The 20,189-nt window shown below is 44.2% G+C and overlaps 1 protein-coding gene across 9 annotated transcripts in view; it reads right to left on the bottom strand.

Annotated features, from left to right (window-relative positions):
* Positions 1–805: 805 nt before the first annotated feature.
* Positions 806–20,189, bottom strand: part of HMBOX1 (homeobox containing 1) — a 196,810-nt gene continuing 177,426 nt past the window's right edge. The window contains exons 7-11 of one of the 9 annotated variants that reach the window (XM_019828625.3): positions 19,831–19,913; positions 18,155–18,250; positions 16,932–17,026; positions 16,620–16,691; positions 806–14,925 (exon numbers count right to left, since the gene is read on the bottom strand). In XM_019828625.3, the coding sequence (XP_019684184.1) occupies positions 14,788–14,925; positions 16,620–16,691; positions 16,932–17,026; positions 18,155–18,250; positions 19,831–19,913 (484 nt within the window). In that variant the 3' untranslated portion in view covers positions 806–14,787. Of the gene's footprint in view, positions 14,926–16,586; positions 16,692–16,931; positions 17,027–18,154; positions 18,251–19,830; positions 19,914–20,189 lie in introns of all 9 variants that reach the window. The other 8 variants (XM_019828626.3, XM_019828627.3, XM_045055621.1 and 5 more) reach the window with 8 other exon arrangements.

The raw sequence follows: 20,189 nt of genomic DNA, 5'->3' as shown, positions 1-20,189 counted from the left end.
GCCCAGAGGAGGAGCGTGAGGAGACAATGTCCTCAGCATTCCCTCCCCCATCCCCTGCTCACCTCCACTTGGGGACTTAGGGTTTGGGGCAACTTAAAATTTTGCCTAGCCCTTCTTAAGTCTGTAAGAGGAAACCATTTATTTCTTAGGTTTTCTCTGAGGAGGGGTAAAACAAGTCAATCCTAGGCTGTGGGATGAGTGGGGGGACAGGGGGGCTTGGGCACTCTGTCCTTGAGTCCTGGGTAAGAATCTGCCCCCAACCATAGGGTTTAAGGAAACCAATGTCTTTAAGGAGAAACAATGAAGCTTCAGCTTTGCTTCTTTTCATTTTTCACTGCAAACGGAAAGACGGCTCTTTGAGAAAATCAGGTGCTTGGGACGTGGCCTGGAGCCCGAGAGGGAAAGTGTGTGGAGCTTGTCAGCGTGGACAAGCTGCTAGGACCCCAGGGGCGCTGAGATGTGGGAAGACAGAGGGAAGGGAGGGAGGGGGCTGGGGTCGATGTGAGGGTGCCCCCCCAGCCAGGGCAAGGGAGCGAGGGGAAGGTGTGGCCTCTCCTGGGGTAGGAGAGCCCCATGGAGGAGGTGGGCGGGTTCAGGGGATTTCCTGAGCAGAAGGCATTCCTGCCCCACCGCGTAGTGTCTGTCACCTCAACCCTTTCCAGGTGTCCTGGGCCTCTGGGCGTGCCAACTGCTTTTTAAAGCACAAAGGGACTGATGTCCAAAACGGAAGGCTGCCACCCGTTAGTGTTGGGGAGCTTCCCAAATGATCGTTCTTCCCCCCCAAAGAAATCCCGGCCAGGCTTTGTTCAGTTATACATTTTATTCTCTAATAGGTACAATACTAAAATAAACACAAATTAAAAAAAAGTTTTATTAAAACAAAACTGTACAAAAAAGCAGTATACTACATTTTAATTACAGAACAGTCTACTGTCCAAAAGGCACTAATCCAGAATAGGAGATACAATGATACAGGACTCATTTGAACTATTTTAATCAATACAATAGAGCACTTGTTTCTTTGACCATTTACATCTAGAAACAAGGGCTTTTTGCTACAGTCATTACACATTGTTATAAATATGAGTCCCACAGGTGAAGGTGCAGTATCGCTCTCCCTAGAGAAGGTTCAGGCCACGAGGGACTGCGTGGGGCTGAGAGGTGGGTGGGGGGCGGGGCCCGGGCCCAGGGCTGCCGGAAGCCTTCCCAGTGGATGGGCCGACTGCCCTGGGTGCGCGGAGCTTGTCTTCCAGCCTGGCCTCCCAGATAGTTGGTTTCTGGCCATTACTGGCAGCCACTTTACCCCCCTCTTGTGTGTTAGCACCGGGAAAGTGGGTTCTGAGATGCTCCAGGGAACTGGGGCTGGAGGTCTGGGTGATGAAGCGCCAGCAGCTCAGCAGAGGGGAGGCATTTTGGTAACCTGATCTGAGAAAAGGCAGCGACTACTCAGAAGAGGGACACAGAGCCCAGGGACGGCTAGTGAGCTGGGCACTACAGCCAGGCAGAGCCCCCTGCTACCTTCTGGGCAAACTTCTGGCCCAGAAATAAGAGGTCCCGTTCCTCCATTCAGAGAGGCCCTGTATCCCCTCCTGATGGGCCCGGTGGAGAGTCTTCTGTTGAGAGAGACCTGTTACAATCTTGTGTTTTGGAACTTGCCTTCTAGAAGTGGGATTCTGCTTCCCAGAGGCTGTGCCCTGCCTCGCTGCTGCCTCAGAACCACGAACAGCTCCTGGGCAGTAGACGGCCAAGCTGTGTCTCTGCTTGTCCGTGTTTGGTGACCTGGACAACTCTCTAAACCCCAGATTTCATTCTCTAACGGACTCTGGACCTAAGGAAGAGAGATACTGCAGCTTTCCAAACAGTGTCATACACAGAGAAGACAAAGACAGGCATCTGATGTTAACAAAAATAAGTAACAAAGAAATAGGATTAAACCAAATCTCTTCTCACAGCATCCTATACTACATCCTCCTTCTGCTTAGCAGAAAATTGTACGTACACAAAAATACAAATACACAATTTTGTAGAACAGTCTGATTTTAATATATTTATATATATTTATATTTATACGAGTGGCAGGTTAGTTCATTATATAGAGCTTTTTGCACTTTTGGCTCATATGCAACAAGGCTTATAAATTCAGCTTTAGCTTTCATTCAGGTTTTATAGCTTTTGAACAATTGTTTTCACATTTAAAGCAGCATCCAATTTGCACTAGGAGTTTGTGGTGATTATAGGAAAGATGGGGTCAGGAGGTTACTGACAGGGAAGGCAGGGCCAGGGCCAGGGGCAGATATACATTCCAGTGTGTGTGGCGATGTCAGAAGGATTGCTATGGGACAGAGTTGACCATGATGACCCCTTGAGGTAGACTGAACACCTTACAGCAGACTCAGACACAGGTGCGACTCCCCTCAGGGACACATGGTGCACAGGATGGGGGACAGAGACCAGGAGACGCCAAAGGGAAACACAAAGACTAAGACACACGACGGCCAAGGCAGGGAAGGGCACTCTGCCCCAAAGCCATCTGGCAGGGACCCCACACAGCCCGTCGCAGATACTCGAGTATTTGGTGGACGCTAAAGACTTTCAGGCAGTCCCAAGGCATCTGGTCCATGGTATCTGATCGGATTACGACTGTCAACCTCACTTTCCACTTTCCAACCTGCGCCAGCTAGTTCCCACCCCCGCAGCGAACAGGGAGACACAGCTGCACACGGTTCCGCAACAGAAAACAGCCCCCCCGCACTCTGTGCGCCGGGGTGTTCGGGTCCAGGTAACTGAGAAGAAAGGGGGGCTGTGGTGCCGCTCGCTGCACTGCTGTCCCCTGCTCTGCAGTGCTCCCGCGCACGCTCAGTGGGACAACGGACAAGCACTCGTAGAACCCGTAAACACGAGCAACTGGAGAACAGAGCAACAGCGCACTGCCCGGATCCGGGTTGGGGTGACGCGCTCCAGAGAAGCCTCCCTTCCATTACCACCACGGATTCAATATTCTCCCGTCTGACCCCTTTCATCAACCCGCCTCCCTTCTCTCTCCCAATCCAAAGAATTCCTCTGGCAAATTTGCCCATACCTGTTAAACGTGAATGCCCACCATTTGGGTTATGACATTGTCTGAACAAAAACGCTGGATTATTAATGAAAATAAAGTGCCTGGTATGGATTTGTCCGTTTTGCAAAACGTTCTAATGCACCAACAAATCATCTGAGCGCTGCTTAGTGCCGTGATGTGAACAGAGTGCAGTCACAAAATAATCCGTCGTACACCCACCACATAATAAAGGCCCCAAATTTAGGTCAGACTTAAATTACTTTAAAAAAGAAGCAAACAGATAATCTCACACTCATTTTCAAAGACACACTTGTGATCTTGCTTCACCCCCAGCGACGATGGCCTTTCTGAGCCCTTGTGAGCAGACACCCTGATCCCTCAAATCTAGGGAGAGGACAAGAAGAGGCAGCCAGGGTTCCAGTGATTAATGATGGCAAATGAATCATTGTGTTTTAAACCATGATTATCTGACTCTTTGCCCTCTTGGGTCTGGATGCACTTTCCAGCTGCGGACAAAGACAGACCGAATTCTGCGCTGAGGCAGTCTTGCTCTCCCCGATCTCCCCACTCAACAGCTGTAGATTTTGCTAAGCAGGCTCCTTAACATTCTCTACGAACCGAGACCGTAACCCCATTGACAGAGACACCCTTAAAAAGCAGCGCAGGACAGAGTGACGGAGCCAGCCTGACGGGGCAGTGCCAATGCCGCCCTGCCCACGAGCTTGCCCTTGTAGTTGTTCTGCCAGCAGAATGCTGGGGGCCCTGCAGAGGGGCAGCTATCTGCACCTGCCCCTGAGGGCTAAGTGTAGGGAGGGGAAGAGGAGGGGGCAGGGCACAGGCCGACTCTCCGGCAGGTTCCAGAGGTCTGTAACTTGCTTAGGCACTTAAAAAACAGAACTAGAAATGTATCCTTGGAAGGTACTGCATACCTACTGGTGACTATGGCCGTGGAAGGGAGGGAGGGGAGCCCATGGGGAATCAGAGAAGGCTGTGGGCTCTTCCAGGGGAGGCAACTATGATGTTCTTGGTCTCATCTGGCAGGGGCAATGTCTCACCTTGCAGCCTGGGTGAAGATGAAAACACCGGGGCTGGGCCCAGCAGCAGCTCTGCTCTTCCCTGTTTCTGCAGACCAGAGCAAACAGATCGGGGCAGAGCGGGTGTGTAGACGGTCTGCTCCAGACTCAGGACTACAGGACTGCACAGGCTTGCTTGCTATTTCCCGTGTGAGAACAACTACTAGAAGAGGCCCTTTCAAGAGAAGTGTTCCGGCGAAACCGTGAGCAACGAAGAAAAGCCTTGCCAGAGATGCCGACGCTTGAAGGGAGAACTCCCCCTGCCCCCAAAGAACTTTGGTTTTGTGGTGCCCATTTTCAGAGATGCAGGATTAAGGGGCTCACTGACTTTAACATATTGAAATGTGGTTTTCAAAGCAAATCACTAACAATAATGCTCTTGAAAGGAGCCCACAGCTGAGCCCTCACCTCTGTTCCATCCACTCTACTAATGTATGCGCTGCCTGCCCCCGCCCATGAATCTGGCATAAAAACAAAAGAGTTCAATGTAATATCACTAGAGTGGCTGCTGTTTACATTAATATAGCACTAATGTCGTTTTGTTTCCAGTTTAATAGCTTCAGTGAATGATGAAGTGGAAAAATGACCCTCATAAGTTTACGCTGGGCTCTTAGTTCCAGTAAAGCAACAAAAGGGGAGCGGTTTCTGGGCTTAAAGGAAGCCAGAAAACAAGACGGAGACTTCAACTTGACCTGGAAGTGATGGGAAGCTGGAAAAGTTATAAAGGCAACACAAATCTTGTGACTCATCTCTGCCACCCATACTGGTTGGTAAGAGTCACGTGCTCTTTCCAAGCATGGAGTTAATGTCTCCATTCCAAAATTTCAGAGGCACCCAACTGCCACCAGAGATGCCAAATCTGGACCAACAGCTAAACAGAAGGCACACATACCTTGTTCCCTTCACATTAGGGTGGGGTTTTTTTGGTGTGGGGTGGGGGGGGGGATAATGAAAAATCCCATTAGCCAGCTAATGAAACAAGGTACCTATTACAGAGCCACCAAACTCAAATAGTCAACCTGGTAGATCTGCTCACAGGGCCACTCCAACTGGGGCCTTCCTCCTGGGGTGGTTTCCACTCTCTTGGGCTCCAAGGATGCCTAGGACGTGATGGAGTGGATGAGAAGAGAGTGACAGCCCCTGGGAACAACTTACTTTCAAGAGGAAAAGAGCTGGAGAAGCGAGGGGGAGAGAAACATGGAATTTTAGTTCAGTCCTCCGGTCAGCTTGGAGCCCGGGCCCCTGACAATGGTCACTGAGCTGCCACCTGAATCCCTAGGCAGCTGGCCCCTTTGCTGGACTGTGGTTCATTAGACAGTTCTATGCCGATCCCAAATCTGGACCTGTCTCCATGTGGGGCAGACACTAATACCAGAATCCCCGAATCTCCAAAAGTACTGGCTCAGCCCCACTGTCTCTCATGTCTATGATGGGACAGAACGAGCTGGAACGGCTTAGCTAAACACTTCTGTGCAGAAGCAGGATGCCTAACAGAAACAGGCACTAAGAAAATGCTCGAAGAGCCAAACAGAGGGAAAACGGGAAGTGCACTCTCTGCCTCAACTAACTGCAACTACACCCAAGAAGTGCTAGTAAATTCTACTTCTCAAAACGCAGATGATGAGACAGCCATTCTGTTTCTCCTCCTGCCCCCAAAAGGCAGGACCTCATATTTGCCTTCTAGAGACAGGATGTTTGAAACAGGTTTCACATCACTGTTGCTGAGCCTCACTGAGTTCACTGTGTTTCTGTCACTATCACTAACCACGGAGAAAGGCCAAGGGGAAGGGATGCTCTAATGTCTAGATCATCAAAGTAACACTAGTTCAGTGTCAGGGGGAATGAAGTGCACAGAGGATAGCAATGTGACAGTGTGCTAGTGGGGATTATCCAGCATTGTCTTGTGAGAGAACAAAATAGGTTAAGTGCATTGATTTCACTCAGAGCAATGCCAGGCAGACCCTGCAACCTGTTCTCCAAATAACATCTACTAACGTGAAAGAAGCAACTGGAGATTTTCCTCAACTCCATTAAGGTGATGCTGCTCAGTGTAAGGTCTGCGAATCTTCAAGAATAAACAAGACAGTAAGAACACTCAGCACAGTGCCTGGCGCATAGTACATGCTCAATAAATGTCAGCTGCTATTATCATGAGCTCTGAATGCTCAGGAGGTCTGAATGTTTGTCTCTTGTTGCATTATGATTTAGAATGACATCTTTCTTTACTCTGGTCTCTTGTAAGAGTAACTTCTGGTGTTTTCTTCCAAAAAAAAAAAAAAATACTATTTCATGGGCAAGTACTACCCATGCTTTCAGGGATTTGGGTGAGTTGGCTTTCTTTTTTGCTTTTTTCTTTTTAGTGGGGGCTGCTGGTGGTAATGGCATTATAAGGTGTAGGGTTTTTGGAATCACCAAAATGGCCTGTGGAAACAACTGGGGAGGGAAATGTCTTGCCAACTCCAGTTCTTTTTTAGTAGCACCATTCCTTAAGCGGCACATCTAATACTTTGATCCCTAAAATAGCAGATTGTTAGGTTTTAACTGCAGTGATAATTCTATTTTGTTTGAATATAAGCAGATAATCAGAACGTTGTGCTGGCTGTTTCAATGCCTGTCTCAGCAATCGGTATCATACTCCAGTGAGTTCTCAGAATTTCTAATCTTAAAACAGCTTCTCAACTGTAATGGAGATGGTGATCTTTCAGCAGCTGGGAAAATAAGGGATGGGGTACTCTGCTCTTTGGAGCCATAAATCCACAATCATTCCAACTGTCAGAAGACTGATAGGACCCCACAGGGAAGTCTCCACACTAGCACATGTATCTTGAAAGTAGGCGCGTGGGGGTGGGGCCGAAAGTCACTTTTAGATCCTATAGGAAGAGAAGCACCGTGTAAGAACTTTTAATGGCATTTTTCCTGATCTGGCCCAATGACTACACATTTTGGAGGTATTTTTGAGGAGAACAAGAACAAAAGACCTCAAGGCAGAACCTTTTCCCAAATTCTGTTTGTGGACGGGGAGAGAACAGTTATAGAGAAGCAGCCTGCCTCAGCATTTTCATCAAAATGAAGTATAACTAGCACTTGGTTAGGATCCCTTCTGATATGTGGAGACGGGGGAAAAGGTTTGTATGAGGGTAAGCAGCAAAATATGAACAAAAGCAAGAGTGGCATTTTCTCAGTGGTTACTAAGCAATCCCGGAGTGTCCAGGCTTGAAGGAAGAAGGCGCTCGTGGCCCAGGCTCACGGGCACAGCTAGGAGCCCCACAGAAACGAAGCAGCTTGTGAGAAGCTGCTTGGCACTATGCTGGGTGCTGGTATTTGTGCGGAGGCTCACTTGATCGTAGAACTGAATGAAGACTTCTGCAAGTGATGGAAAAAACCAAAGCATATTTTAGAGAAAAGCTAGCTGGCGACACAGCAGCTCCCCTCCAGTGGGAGGCCTCGGCGGGAGAACAGCAGACATCCTGGGCAGGCGGTGTAAGGTGTCAAGACCACACGATGCTCAGGGGGACAAGGTGATGAAGAGAAAGCAAGCAAAGTGAAAGGGAGAGAAGACATGCACCTGGGTGGGCTGGGGAGACAATCCCACTGACTCAGCAGAGCAATGGGGAAAACTCGGGATAACAAAAGGCTGCTGACATAAGGAACCTGGTTTTGCCCTGTAAGAGCGATGTGGGGAAATCTGGGTGACACTCATGCATATACATTAACTTCAGGACACTGTAAGTATCAGGACTCCATTTATGCCATATAGTTGTTAAAAGCTCACATGTTTACATCTGTTTGTATCATGTCTGTCAAAGATCCTATGACTCAGTGAGGAAAATGCTATTTAACTCACGTGTACATTCCCATTTGATACTTTCTAATGGTGACAATGGAAATATCAAGTAACCAAGGAGAAAATCAAAACCCCAGGAAGTTTGTTAGACAGTAAATGTCCTCAAGTGAGGCCACACGATGTGCTTAGCTGGCCAGCAAGTGGGGCAGTCATGAAGGGCTTGGCTTGTCAGGGACTGACTCAGTTTGGGGTTCTGACTAAAGTTTCTGCCAAAGGTGGAGCTAGTCAAAACTGGATATGAGACAGAGGTTTAAATGATATAGAAGTCAAGTGGGGAGCAACAGCGAAGGCTTCCATTTTGAAGTTGAAATAACTCCAAATCCTTCTCTTTCACTAAAGGGAGAGGACACGAGCACCATGTCATTATTTTAGTTTACTGAGCTGCTGTTCCAAATGTTCTTGGGAGCATCAGTGCTAAAAGGGAACAGGGAATGGGAGATCTGCCATTTCCAATCACATAAAGGACAGAAATCCTTTTAATTATGACCATGCCAATCTACATCTTGCTAAAACAGCTAATTACATGTCAGGAGGACACTCAGTCATTCAGAACAATTGTCGTTATATTTTTATATATTCATTCTGTGCCACCCCCCTCAATTACCATGGTTACAATTTGAAAGGATTCAGGCAAACCTTCATTTGATCACAGCACACCAATGTGAATTTGAGAGTTAATTATGGCTGTATAGAGCCACTTTTATTAAAAGAGAAAATGAAAATGGAGTTAAGGGAGCGGCATCCCAAGATGTCTGAGCCGGGCACACACGCCCTGCTCAGGTCAGCGTGTGGCAGTCATAGTGACAGGGCACACTCGACAGCTGCCCCACACCACTGCACTTTGGGGCTCAGACACCCATGGAAGGCACAGTCATGCCATCCAGACGGGCAAATCAATTCCCAAACTTGTCAAGCAAAAAAGGTGTCAGGACTGAAAGGCAGAGCCTCCTGCAGATGCATCCCTGTTTGCTGTCAGGGCGCTGCGCGGGCTAACAAGATAACGGGCGTGAAACGTGGGTGGCTGACAGCCAGAAGTTAGACTTGACTTGAATCAGTTAGATTTAGTTCTGCGCAATGCTTGGCCCCAAGCATCCTATGAAGCGTGATAAAACAGAAGTCCAGGGTTCTGCACACTGGTTACCCACAGCATCTACTACACCCTCAAGGTCCCTGGGTGACGATAAGCACGGGGTGCAAGATCTTTTGGTGCAAGCAGATTTCCCCTCCCTTCTCCACCCTACGTACTCCCCTTTTAATTACAAAAGAAAACTAATGTTATAGGAAACTGGATTTCTCACATCGTTAGCTTTCTCTTTGCTGCTACTTTTCATCTCCACCAAGACTTCCAGCTTTCGAATGTCCATAGGTAGGAACAGAGTTGCACCTCAGAGATAAGTGAGTCAACCGTTGGTCCTTTAAGATGACAAAAGCAGTCGCTTATCACTTTTAGCTTATAAGTAAAGAGACTGAAGAACAGCCTTTCTGAACATAACCTGTTTATAAGAGGAGTTTCTGTGACTGGAAAAGGAACTTGTGGGGTCGATGTATTTAAAAAGTCTTTCCCACCATCTCAGTATGGTAGTTCTCTTTAGAGGGGTAAAGAAAGCTTTCCTCTTAGGTGATAGTCATCTTTTGAAGAGAAGAGCATGTGATGAAGGAGAGCGCGGTACTGAAAAAGAAAGGGCCTCTACTGTGACAATACGCTACCACTAGGGAAATCCTTACAAGATAACGTGGCCATTCATAGTTGCCTCCCTGGGAAAACCTTGTGTTCTCATTATGGTACAATACCTTCAAACTGGAAAACTTAGGTATTACTGAAGTAATGTAAATTAGTCTGGAAATTAAGAAACAGGAAGAAGGTTTTCGGACAGGCAGCTCAGTCAGCCAAATTCAACATGGCTGACAACTGATACCCGAATCCTGAGTAAACATCCTTGCTATTTAGAGAGCACACAAAAAGGAATGTTTTAAATGTGTAATTCCCACCCCTTCCCCAGTGCATCCCCCACCCCATCCCTATGCTCCAGAAAGACGCTGTCAGCCAGCAGCTGGTCAGTGCGCCCAACTTTCACTTGGGAAATCTTGACAAACAAAACCGGCTCAGTAAAGCTATAAATGGATTTGGCTGGTCTCAATGCAGCCCCAGTGAATACAGTAGTAAAACATTACTAATAATCACAACAACAAAATGACAAAATCTATCACCACTCTGACCTAAGATTTAAATCACGGACAGAGATTAACACAGAAAACCAACGCACAACGTGAAGGGTCAGGACTATTCAGTGTAGAGTGCGACTGAGCACAAGATCATCAATAACAAGAAAAATTATTGCCTAAGAATCTGTTGAGACTTATTGGGGAAAAATACTCCGGTTGTTCTCTGAACAAAAAAAGACAAAAAGCAATTTTAAAAGGCAGAGCTACAAGTTACATGGGAAGACTGCTTCTACCCAAACCCTTCTTAGGACCAAGAGAGTAAGGACTTGAAGTTCACATTTTTAGGATGGGTAGGACTGTGTGTGAAAAAGGGATTATTTCCACTGTTATGGGCAGAGATAATGTAGCTGGTCAGTGGAATATGTAGCTGGTCACAAAGATGGCCTGCAAGACAGAAAGGAGTGTTTGTGTGAAGAGATGGACCACACCCACATGCTCTGCCTTCTGTGGAAGATAAAAATCCCAGCAAAGATGTCTGCTCAAGATAAGGCCCTTAGTATTGGAGCCCAGAGGCAAATGGAAGGGGAGCTGTTCACAGAGGGAGAGAATGTGACTGGAGATTCCTGATGAAATAAGTCTATTTACACTTGGTGCTTGATGGCTAGAGTCCAGGAGGGAAGTTTGTAAAGAACTGAAATGAGTGTATGAGCGAGCTCTTCATGAGTTGGCCCCTTTGAGGTAAAAATATATGTGGATATCTGGCCCCAACAGCGGTACTGTCGGTTACTGGACTGCGTGCCATCAAAAATCTACCAGGAACCACAGTACTGGATTTGCATACTTCACTGTTGATGAGCAGCTGCTTCCTCACCCGTATCTTTTTAGGTGGTCACCTCTACTGAGCTTCAGTGAAAGGTACCTTAAAGGGGTCTTCCTGTTCCAGGAACTTTCTTCCTGTGAAGGAACAGGAGAATGTGGGGGGAGGGGCTGCCCACCCAAAGACAGTGTGTGGGAACTGTACAGATCCCATAGGTAGGTGGAAGGTAACCGCACTTTTCAACCACTTAAAGGACTGAGACTGTGAAGAAATGCCCTAAGGGGTACTCAACAATTACAAGCTTTGCTGAAATAAACCAAAGTGTCTATTTGGTACTGACTGACACCAGAAGGTCTCAGCTAAGAGTGTTACTGTATTGCCCTCCCTGGCCTTCACCCCACATTAGGGTTATCAACAGCAAATCAGAAATCTCATTCAGATGGTCCATCTTTAAAAGGTCCCTTTGTAAGGCTGTGTTGTAAGAAGAGTAGGAAGTTTACCCATGTGACTATAGTAATTCAATGAAAGTGTCTTTCAAAAAATAACAGACAAGTTCCTATAAGAACTGGTGACAAGGTTTCCACCCCACCCTTTTATTTAGTCTTCTTCACTAGGGAAGAGCAGTCCTGAAACAGTCCTCTGGGGCCTGAGGGATGTACAGGATGGAGTAAGAAAAGAGGGGTAGATCAACCCAAAAGTACATAATGGGATTTTTTTTCTTTTTCTTTTTCTTTCTTTTTTTTTTTTTTTTTTTTTTTTTTTTGAGTCTGGCTCTTTTCCCTTCAGTAAGACAGGAATTTAGGGTTTTTTAAGAAAAAAATTCACCATCCAAAGATACTACAAATTAAGACAGTGACAACTCTGTGTGCCATTATGAGAACTAAGGTAGACTGGACAAGACAGCAGAATTGAACCCAGGGACAAAAACAAAACAAAAACAAAAAAACAATGGCAGATTTAAATCTAGGCCCCAAAGAACTGTATTTTTGCTCTCGGTGAAAAAGCAAAAGTTATATGTAAGGCAGCGGGTCTTAAGAGCAGGCCAGCAGTCTTCTTCAATTAAAAGAAGAATTCTGGATGAAAGATTCCTTCTTCCTGAACCCAATATGAGGCTATCCTGCATTGGTAGACATGTGCTCTTACTTTTTCCAGGTTGCCAGATAGGGCCCGCTACTGCTTTCATGGATACTGACTCCCCTTTTTTCTCTGAAGCTTTTCTCCTTCCTTAAGGCCTTAAAACAATGAAACCTTTTAGCTCTTCTCTGGCAATCACTGTATTTCTTTAGAAACTGCAGCTGTCTTAACAGTTTGAGTCTGTTTCTTTAAAAAGACCAGCAAGAACAAATGATACTAGCAATCCCATCATAAAGAAGCTATCAATTATAATAATCTCCTTACAATAAATCATGGATGTGGCTTGTCAGACAGTATATTTTCCTCTCTTTTCTTTCTGATTCAACTGAGAATAAGCAGACAAAATTTCACCGGAATGGGAAGATACAATATGTTACATTTTTTTTTTTCTAAGTAATATAAAAGGAAAGAAAGATAACATAATCTCCTAATTGAAATAAAAACTCAAACACACCAAGAAAGAAAATGAGCAGGGGGATCATTCCTGAGAATAACAAATGCTACTCTTGAATCTGTTGGTTCAAGTAATATAGTAAAACAGAAAAGACTACCCCATTTTACTCCAACTTGGAAGCTGGAAGAAGTATATACATTTTCTGCCTGAAATCCACAGACAAGAGCAGGCCCAGTCCCTGCCCTTAGCTCTTTAAAGTCACAGACCCATATAAGGTGGCATTTTCATGACCTCTAAAGGCTTCCGCACACTGGCGTAGGCAGGATGAACAGACAGGGAGAAGACCTTGTCAGCATATGCCTTAAATGGAGTCAGACCAGCTAAAAACTGGTGGGTATTTAATATCTACTAATGAGAAAGGGAAAAACAAAGAAGGTCAGTCTCACTCTCTTCTCAATGGTTTCAGGTTGAATACATCTGGTGGGGGCATGGAGGTGAAGAGGTAAGGAAATGGCGCCTTCCTTCCATCTTAGAAATTGTTCTTAGATAATGGACGAAAAGACAGTTAACAGCCAGCCCCAAATCCCCCTTTAAACAAGGCTCCACTGTGCGTAGAAAGGAGATGGAACGAGGCAGAAAATACATAGCAGTCATGCCTCCCTCAGACGCACCCTACGCCGCTACATTGAAGGCTGTTTCCTCTTCCCCACAGTGACAGTGTGTCATTTAATCGGGATGCCAAGAGATCATTTTCATACAAGGCCAGCAGATGTAATTTTCTTTGATGCATGAATAGTTCATCATTTTGCTACTAGATGACAAGGTGATCACAGGGTGACTTTATAACGCAAGTTCACTGTTTGGTATTTTGAGTTCTCAAAATGAAAAAAAGATTTATCAAATATAAATATCTTTAAAAAGTAACAAAAGTGCTACATATGTGATCAAGGAAAAAAATTCCATTAGTTACTGCCGCTTAAAGTAGATTAAACTTTACAAATATTACCACATCCATTATCAATATGGCTTCCAATTATTAAATAAATTGCCTGTAGCAATATAGCTTTTCACACCTCTACAAGGACAGAGTAAAGAGAACACCAAAGCAGTCACATCACGTTGTATCTTGAAGACACACCACGCAAGTGGCAATTGTCCCCTGCTTTTTTCTGCTCCTTTTTAGGAAAGTATTTGCAATTGTGATAGTCAGTCAGCATAATCCCACCATAAAGTCCTCTATCAACCTCTCATATTGAGGGGGCTTCAGTTAATGGATACAAAGACTGGAAGTTCATTCACTCATTTGTGACCTTAGCTCCATCCTTGAAAGACTTTTTTTTGGTAGCAGGGAAAGGGGACACAAACAGGAGGCAAAGCAGCGTCCATGATGACCTCCAGCACTTTTGCAGGCAGGCACATACCTGTGCCGCGTAACGTACAGTGGTTCTGAGAACTGGACTTAACATCCATTAGACATTCAGCTCATGTGTTTTGTTTTGTTTTTTTTCCAATGCTCTCAAGCTGGGTTTGTTTTGTTTTGTTTTGTTTTTTTAAATGACTTTTGTTTTTTTGTGTGTTTGAATCATGGTCCCAAAGGCAGAAGGCAGTATTTTATCTACTAAGTCACACAGCTTGTGAGAGGAAAGGATGTCTGTGTCAGGCATGTTAACATCAACCAAAATCTGAGATCAAGTTTTTCCACGGACATTCCACATTTTTCCACAGCACCCAAAGAAGTATAATCTAGCCACAGTGTGACTATTATGAGGCACGGCTTATTGCAGCTGGAAATCAATTATTCCCAAGCTGAGTGGGAATTCTAGTGTTCCTTTTACTCTGCAGATACTCCCCAAATGGTGTCTGTCAATCCTGGGCCACACTACCTCAGCTTGCATCCTATCAGTCTTGGGGAAGGAAAAGGGTACAGACTAGTGTTACAGGAATCTAAAGGTACCCAAGGTTTTACACGTAGCCTATTATTTGAGAACTGAGGGCTATCTAAATACCTGGAAGCACTTTCTTGGAATGCTAAGACAGAGCAGCAAGATTTTCTAGCCTCGGGGGCTGGGAGAGGGAAGTTTGGTTGGTTGGTTGGTTGGTTATTATTTACTGGGAATTAATACTGAGAGAGTATATGCAAAGGCTGAGGGCACCATGCCATCTTCACAGAACAAGACCCTAAGGGCTAACTGACATACAAGAAACTGCAAGTTATACTGTAAGAACACATGTTAAGGACCGAGGAAAGTCTGCTAAGGTGCTACGTCTAAACTAAGTTAACTTCTCATGTTCAACCCTCCCTGATCAGTCGTCATCCAGGGCCTCTGTCTTGATTTCGTTGGCTCCTTGTCGGGCCAAGGCCAAGATAGTGTGGTTGACTGCTGCCATTTCCACAGCTAATGAGATGGGGTCTTGGTGGTCACTATGGCTAGTGCTGTCATCCTAGACATGCAGAAATAAGAAACAAATGTTATTAGTGGATTGGTAAAATTCTCCAACTCACAGAAAGGCATGCTGAGGGCAAGGGGAGGCAGAACATTCGTGGGAGGACACAGTGGGTGAGGGGCTCGTGACAGAGTAGAGGTGAAATGTATTTAAGTAGACACTGAATGGAAATAGGTCCAGACTTCCAGTTGACATTTCCATGATTCAACAAATAAAAAGCACCAAAATGTTTTTTTCTTGCTAAGAATTTTTTCCTTCTATCAGAAAGATTGCTGGTGATGATAATCAAACCTGATCATTCTAGGTTTGCAACAAACATAGCACTAGTCACTGAAGGCCATACTAGTGAGCTATTGAATTCTGGACTAGTACTCGTACAGATCATCAGAGCTCATGGTATCTTTCTACTGAGCTGAGAAAACTAGACTAAACTACAGACGCCAACATCTTATGGATAAAAATGCATTTTCACAAAAGAACAAAAGACCCAAAAAACTCTCGATTACAACAGGACAAAAGTATAACTGCCAGCAATGGCTATGGGTGAAAATGTGTGGTGCTCTCCTGCAGGAAGACACCAGGGAAGCGGCAGGTGTCATATTTAGGGGGAGCGGGAAGCTCTCCCTCCGTGCACAGCTCAGTGTTAAACAACAAAGCTGTGAAGGAAACTGGCACCGCAGGATGTTTGTCAGGCACCAGAAGATGGTGTTACAAATAAGGGATAAGTTTCTCACCTGTCATGCCTTCAGGGGAACTCTCGCATCAAAAAGCTTGGGAAAGGGTAAGATCCTGGTGGGATGGGGGGGGGGTGGGGTGGGGAGGGAGGGAATCATGGGATGTGCTGCCCTTAGGGCATCTGGAAAAAAAAAACGGGGAGTGATCCATCTACATTAGTAGATTGAAAAATAACAGGAATGTTTCTGATTAGAAAGACAGATATTTTCTTCAGTAAAATGTGGAGCTACGATTTGGGAGTGTAAAAAGAAAAAAGGTAACCCCTGGGAATTATGGGCCTCACTGTTTCATTCTCATTTCCACAAAGTGGTCTGTAGAGTTTAAAAGGGGCTCGTGTAAAGTTCGTGCATTCCTGCAGTGTCTGCGCTCAAGCTGGTAAACAGAGGCTGCAAAATGGATGGCAGAAGGAAGAACGTAAGTGGGCTATTATTTCAGAACTGACTGAGGGGCGAGGAAGAGATATATATACACTACAGGAAACAGCAAACGTTCTCCTGCTGTGGTCCAGAAGACATCATACATTTTTTTTCATATTCCAAACAGAAACGAATTTTAAATCCTATGAAAATTTTAATGAAATCTGTCAACAGATATGTGGGGGGAAAATTCCCACATTCTTAGTTACTGAATTATTCCATCCAGTGGCTACAATTAAATATATATTTTTCCCCCAAGCAATGAAAACTAAGTCAGGGTGAGGTGAGAAGACATGCATTTATGAGAGGATGTGTGTGTCAATGTGCCAGAGACTCTGAAAGAACCACTCATCCGGGCATGAGGGTTCTCACTGCAATGGGGCCGTGGTGGGCGGGACCTTCCACTGTGTGCTGCATTGGTACAGGTTTAGGCATGGAGTATAGCTACCCAGTAGCCCTTAGTGTTCTCAAACATTGAGTGTGTGTGTGGTGGATGGTGTAACTTGCTTGTTTGGATCAGATCCTCCTCTCTTCTTCTACCTTCTCTGCTTCTCTGCCTCCCTCTGAACTTCTTCCCTCCTCCTCCTCCCCATTGCGTACTTGCCAAGTATCCTGTTGTATGACAATAAATCCATGTGGGTGAATAACAGTTTCTTACAAATTTTACAGGACAACTGAATCTTATACCACATTCCTTTCAAATTACATGAAAATCTAACTACACACATGAGCAGAGTGGAGGGACATTAGATTGTCTCCTCTCTCCCACCCCGTACAAAACACACCCACAGAATTGAGTTGTCATACTATCCCACCCACTCTGTAACCAAGAACCTCTGCTCAGCTGCTCACCTGCTCTGAGTAGTCATTTCCGTCAACATCATCACTGTTGGAATGGCCTCCTGGACTCTGTACATCTATCCCATGACTCTCCAGGATTGCTGCTTCTTCGAAAAAAGCAAATAGATCCCTAAATTATCTGTTACATTATTGTAATAGCCAAAACACTGAATTAATCTTTGTGCTGAGGAAATCAGAATGTAATTAAACAAGAACCTAGATTCCTCTACGTTTTGGTTCTTTTAAATTGCAGACAGGTAGAATTCAGCTGCACATAGGCCAGGAGAGGAACACAGTGGTCATTCTGGAGCCCCTGCTGCCTCACATGCCACATCTGAGTGGTTGACTGTTAGGTGCTTCATAAATACTTACCAACTAATTAAACAGCACTCCTGTCTTGGGGTTCTGTAAAGTGTTTGAGAATTGTATTGATGGGGAGTAAGTTTAGAATTGAAACACAATTTTAGAAGCTCAAAACCAACCCCCCACCCCAATCTCATTAATTCATGTTTCTGAAATGCTCTTCTTAAAAATCTGTGTTTTGCTTAACAGAACCCATGGGGGAGGGGAAGGAAAAAAAAAAAAAAGAGGTTAGAGTGGGAGACAGCCAAAGCATAAGAGACTCTTAAAAACTGAGAACAAGCTGAGGGTTGATGGGGGGTGGGAGGGAGGGGGGGGGGTGGGTGATGGGTATTAAGGAGGGCACCTTTTGGGATGAGCACTGGGTGTTGTATGGAAACCAATTTGACAATAAATTTCATATATTGAAAATAAATAAATAAATAAATAAATAAATAAATAAATAAATCTGTGTTTTGCTATGTTCCCTATTAAGACTCTTTCATTCCAGTTCTATTAATCATATGTTTCTTAATACCTAAGCCACAGCCCAGTAACAACAAAGAAGCTCAGGGTCTCACTCCCTCTCTCAAGACCTTAACAAGCATCTTTACTATGAGGTACAGGAGTAACTGGTCAGGGGCCATGTCTAATTCTAGATTCTAAAACATTAAGAACAATGCCATTATTAGTATAATACAAATACTGCAAGAAATTCTAATTCTTAAAAACACAAAGAAAAACATAAGGACAATTCTTGTTAGGCTTAAAAGTAAGGATTGTTAAGACCTGCAGTTCTAAACTGAAGGTACTTTCAAAAAAAACCAAAAACCAAAAACCAAAAACTGATGTCTAGGACTGCTTCAAAAAAGAAAGCAGCCTCTCTGATACATTACCAATATTGGCTCTCCTCTTGATCTCCTTCCGTCTGTTAGCAAACCAATTATATACTTTCAGGGAGGTAACTCGTTCCAGATCTGACAGTTTTTTGCCTGTGAATGCATGCAATAAAATTCAGATAGTCTGCATCTGAGACTAGTTTTAAGGAATAATACTTTTCTTTTTGAAAAGTTCTTTTGATTGCATTTATTGCTAGAACAACAGATACAGGGGATTTTTTTTTTTTTAGTAGTATGTATGCACTTAAATTATTACTGAATGAATAAACACTAAATACAGAAATAGCAACTAATAACAAAATATTTCAGAAAACCACACAATACTAAAGAAATTTCAATACTAAATACAAAATTAATAAATTCCACAAATTCAACTCTAGGGTTCAAAGGTCAGATGATAGTACATGGAGGCTTCATTCAATTAGCATCATTCTAGATGAGTGTGTTACTCTTCATCAAGTTTCCAGATAGTTGAAGTTTACTTAAATCTTTAAAGCCTTATATAAACTAGTTTCCTGCTGTCTTAAGACAGAAGAATAATTATTGTCCATGTTTTCTTGACTCTGACCATCCATTATTATAACTATACTAGAACACATAGCACAATTCAGGTTGCATTTTAAATTTATTACCTTCTTTGCTGTCAAATGTGAATTCTTACAGATTAACACCATGCCTGCAAACAAGGGTCCACCTGTACCTTTTCCTCCTCCCCTGTCCTTTTCTGTCTACTAAGCTTTTAATCCACAGTGGGTGGAGAAGCCAGAAAAAAGGTTAAGGTGTTGATGACACAGGGTGAAGTGTTTTCCAGGAAGGCTCTGAGTTCCTGCACAGCTTCTGGGGTGGGACTGTGGCTGGTGTGAGGTTAGGGTATAGGTATCACTGGAGATGTAGGGTCTAGATTGCTAGATTGCTAGAAGTCAGGCTTCCGGGTAAGGGAGAATAAATTACAGTTTAATTATGATAAAATATTGACACTTTTGTATCTATAGCCTTTAGGCCATTCAAATTAACTGGCCAAATGAAGATCAATTGATCATCTTAACTGAGAACAGTTTCTGGTAACAAAAACCGTAAAATGTGGAATAACATTTTAACACATGGAAAAAAAGTCTTGTATCTTTAAGTGTCTCCGTTGACTTGCACGGGAATGACAGGACTTTAGAATGGAACTACCCTAAGTTTTTCCTAATGATGCAGAACTCATCCCAATGCGGGAAAGATTAACAAGCCAATTTTAATAAGAATTCATTCTTCAAACAGGAATACAGAATTATATAACACTTGCAAAATACATGCATACATACATACATACATCTTTTCATTTATTTACAAGACTTGCTTAAATATTCCAAACTTTAACATTATTTTGGAATTGATATAGTTATGCTCTATCTTTAAAGACATCTATATAATCTTTATCATTTCCAGGCCTCCTATCTTAAGCAGGGATACTCTCTTGCAACCTTCCATATGAACACCTGATCTGGACCACCATAACTACATCCCCAAGAAGTACCACCCGAACAGGACAGGGCAGTGACTGCACAGGAGGGTGGTGGGAATGGAACCTAGGGCACTCAGTCGCAATGAGTAAAAGAAGATTCTTGTCCCAGATGATGACGTGAGGCCGAGAGCTCCACCCCTGAGTTAAGTGGCAGCTGCCGCCTTACCTGGCTTCTGTATAACTGCATTGCAAGCATTTGCAATTTCTTCTCTCTTGGCTTCATCTGGGTATTGATTCTCATTGAAGTAACTGCAGGGGCAACCAATTAAGACACAAAGTTTGTACTTTAAGAAACGTGCTCTCATTAAAATGCTAACCCACTGAAAAATCACGTTCTTCTTTATGATGTGGCATTACAGCGTCTAGTCCAGGCTGTCCAATGGAGCTTTCTGTGAGGATGGAAATGGTCTGTTCTTTACTATCCAATAGGGTAGCCACTACTCACATGTGGCCACTGAGCAGCTGAAAGGAGGCTGATGTGACTGAGGAAGAGAATTTTTAATTTGATTTAATTTTAGCAAATTT

Source organism: Felis catus, chromosome B1, assembly GCF_018350175.1.
Source record: "Felis catus isolate Fca126 chromosome B1, F.catus_Fca126_mat1.0, whole genome shotgun sequence".
NCBI lineage: Eukaryota > Metazoa > Chordata > Mammalia > Carnivora > Felidae > Felis > Felis catus.
This window is presented reverse-complemented; position numbering and strand designations above follow the sequence as displayed.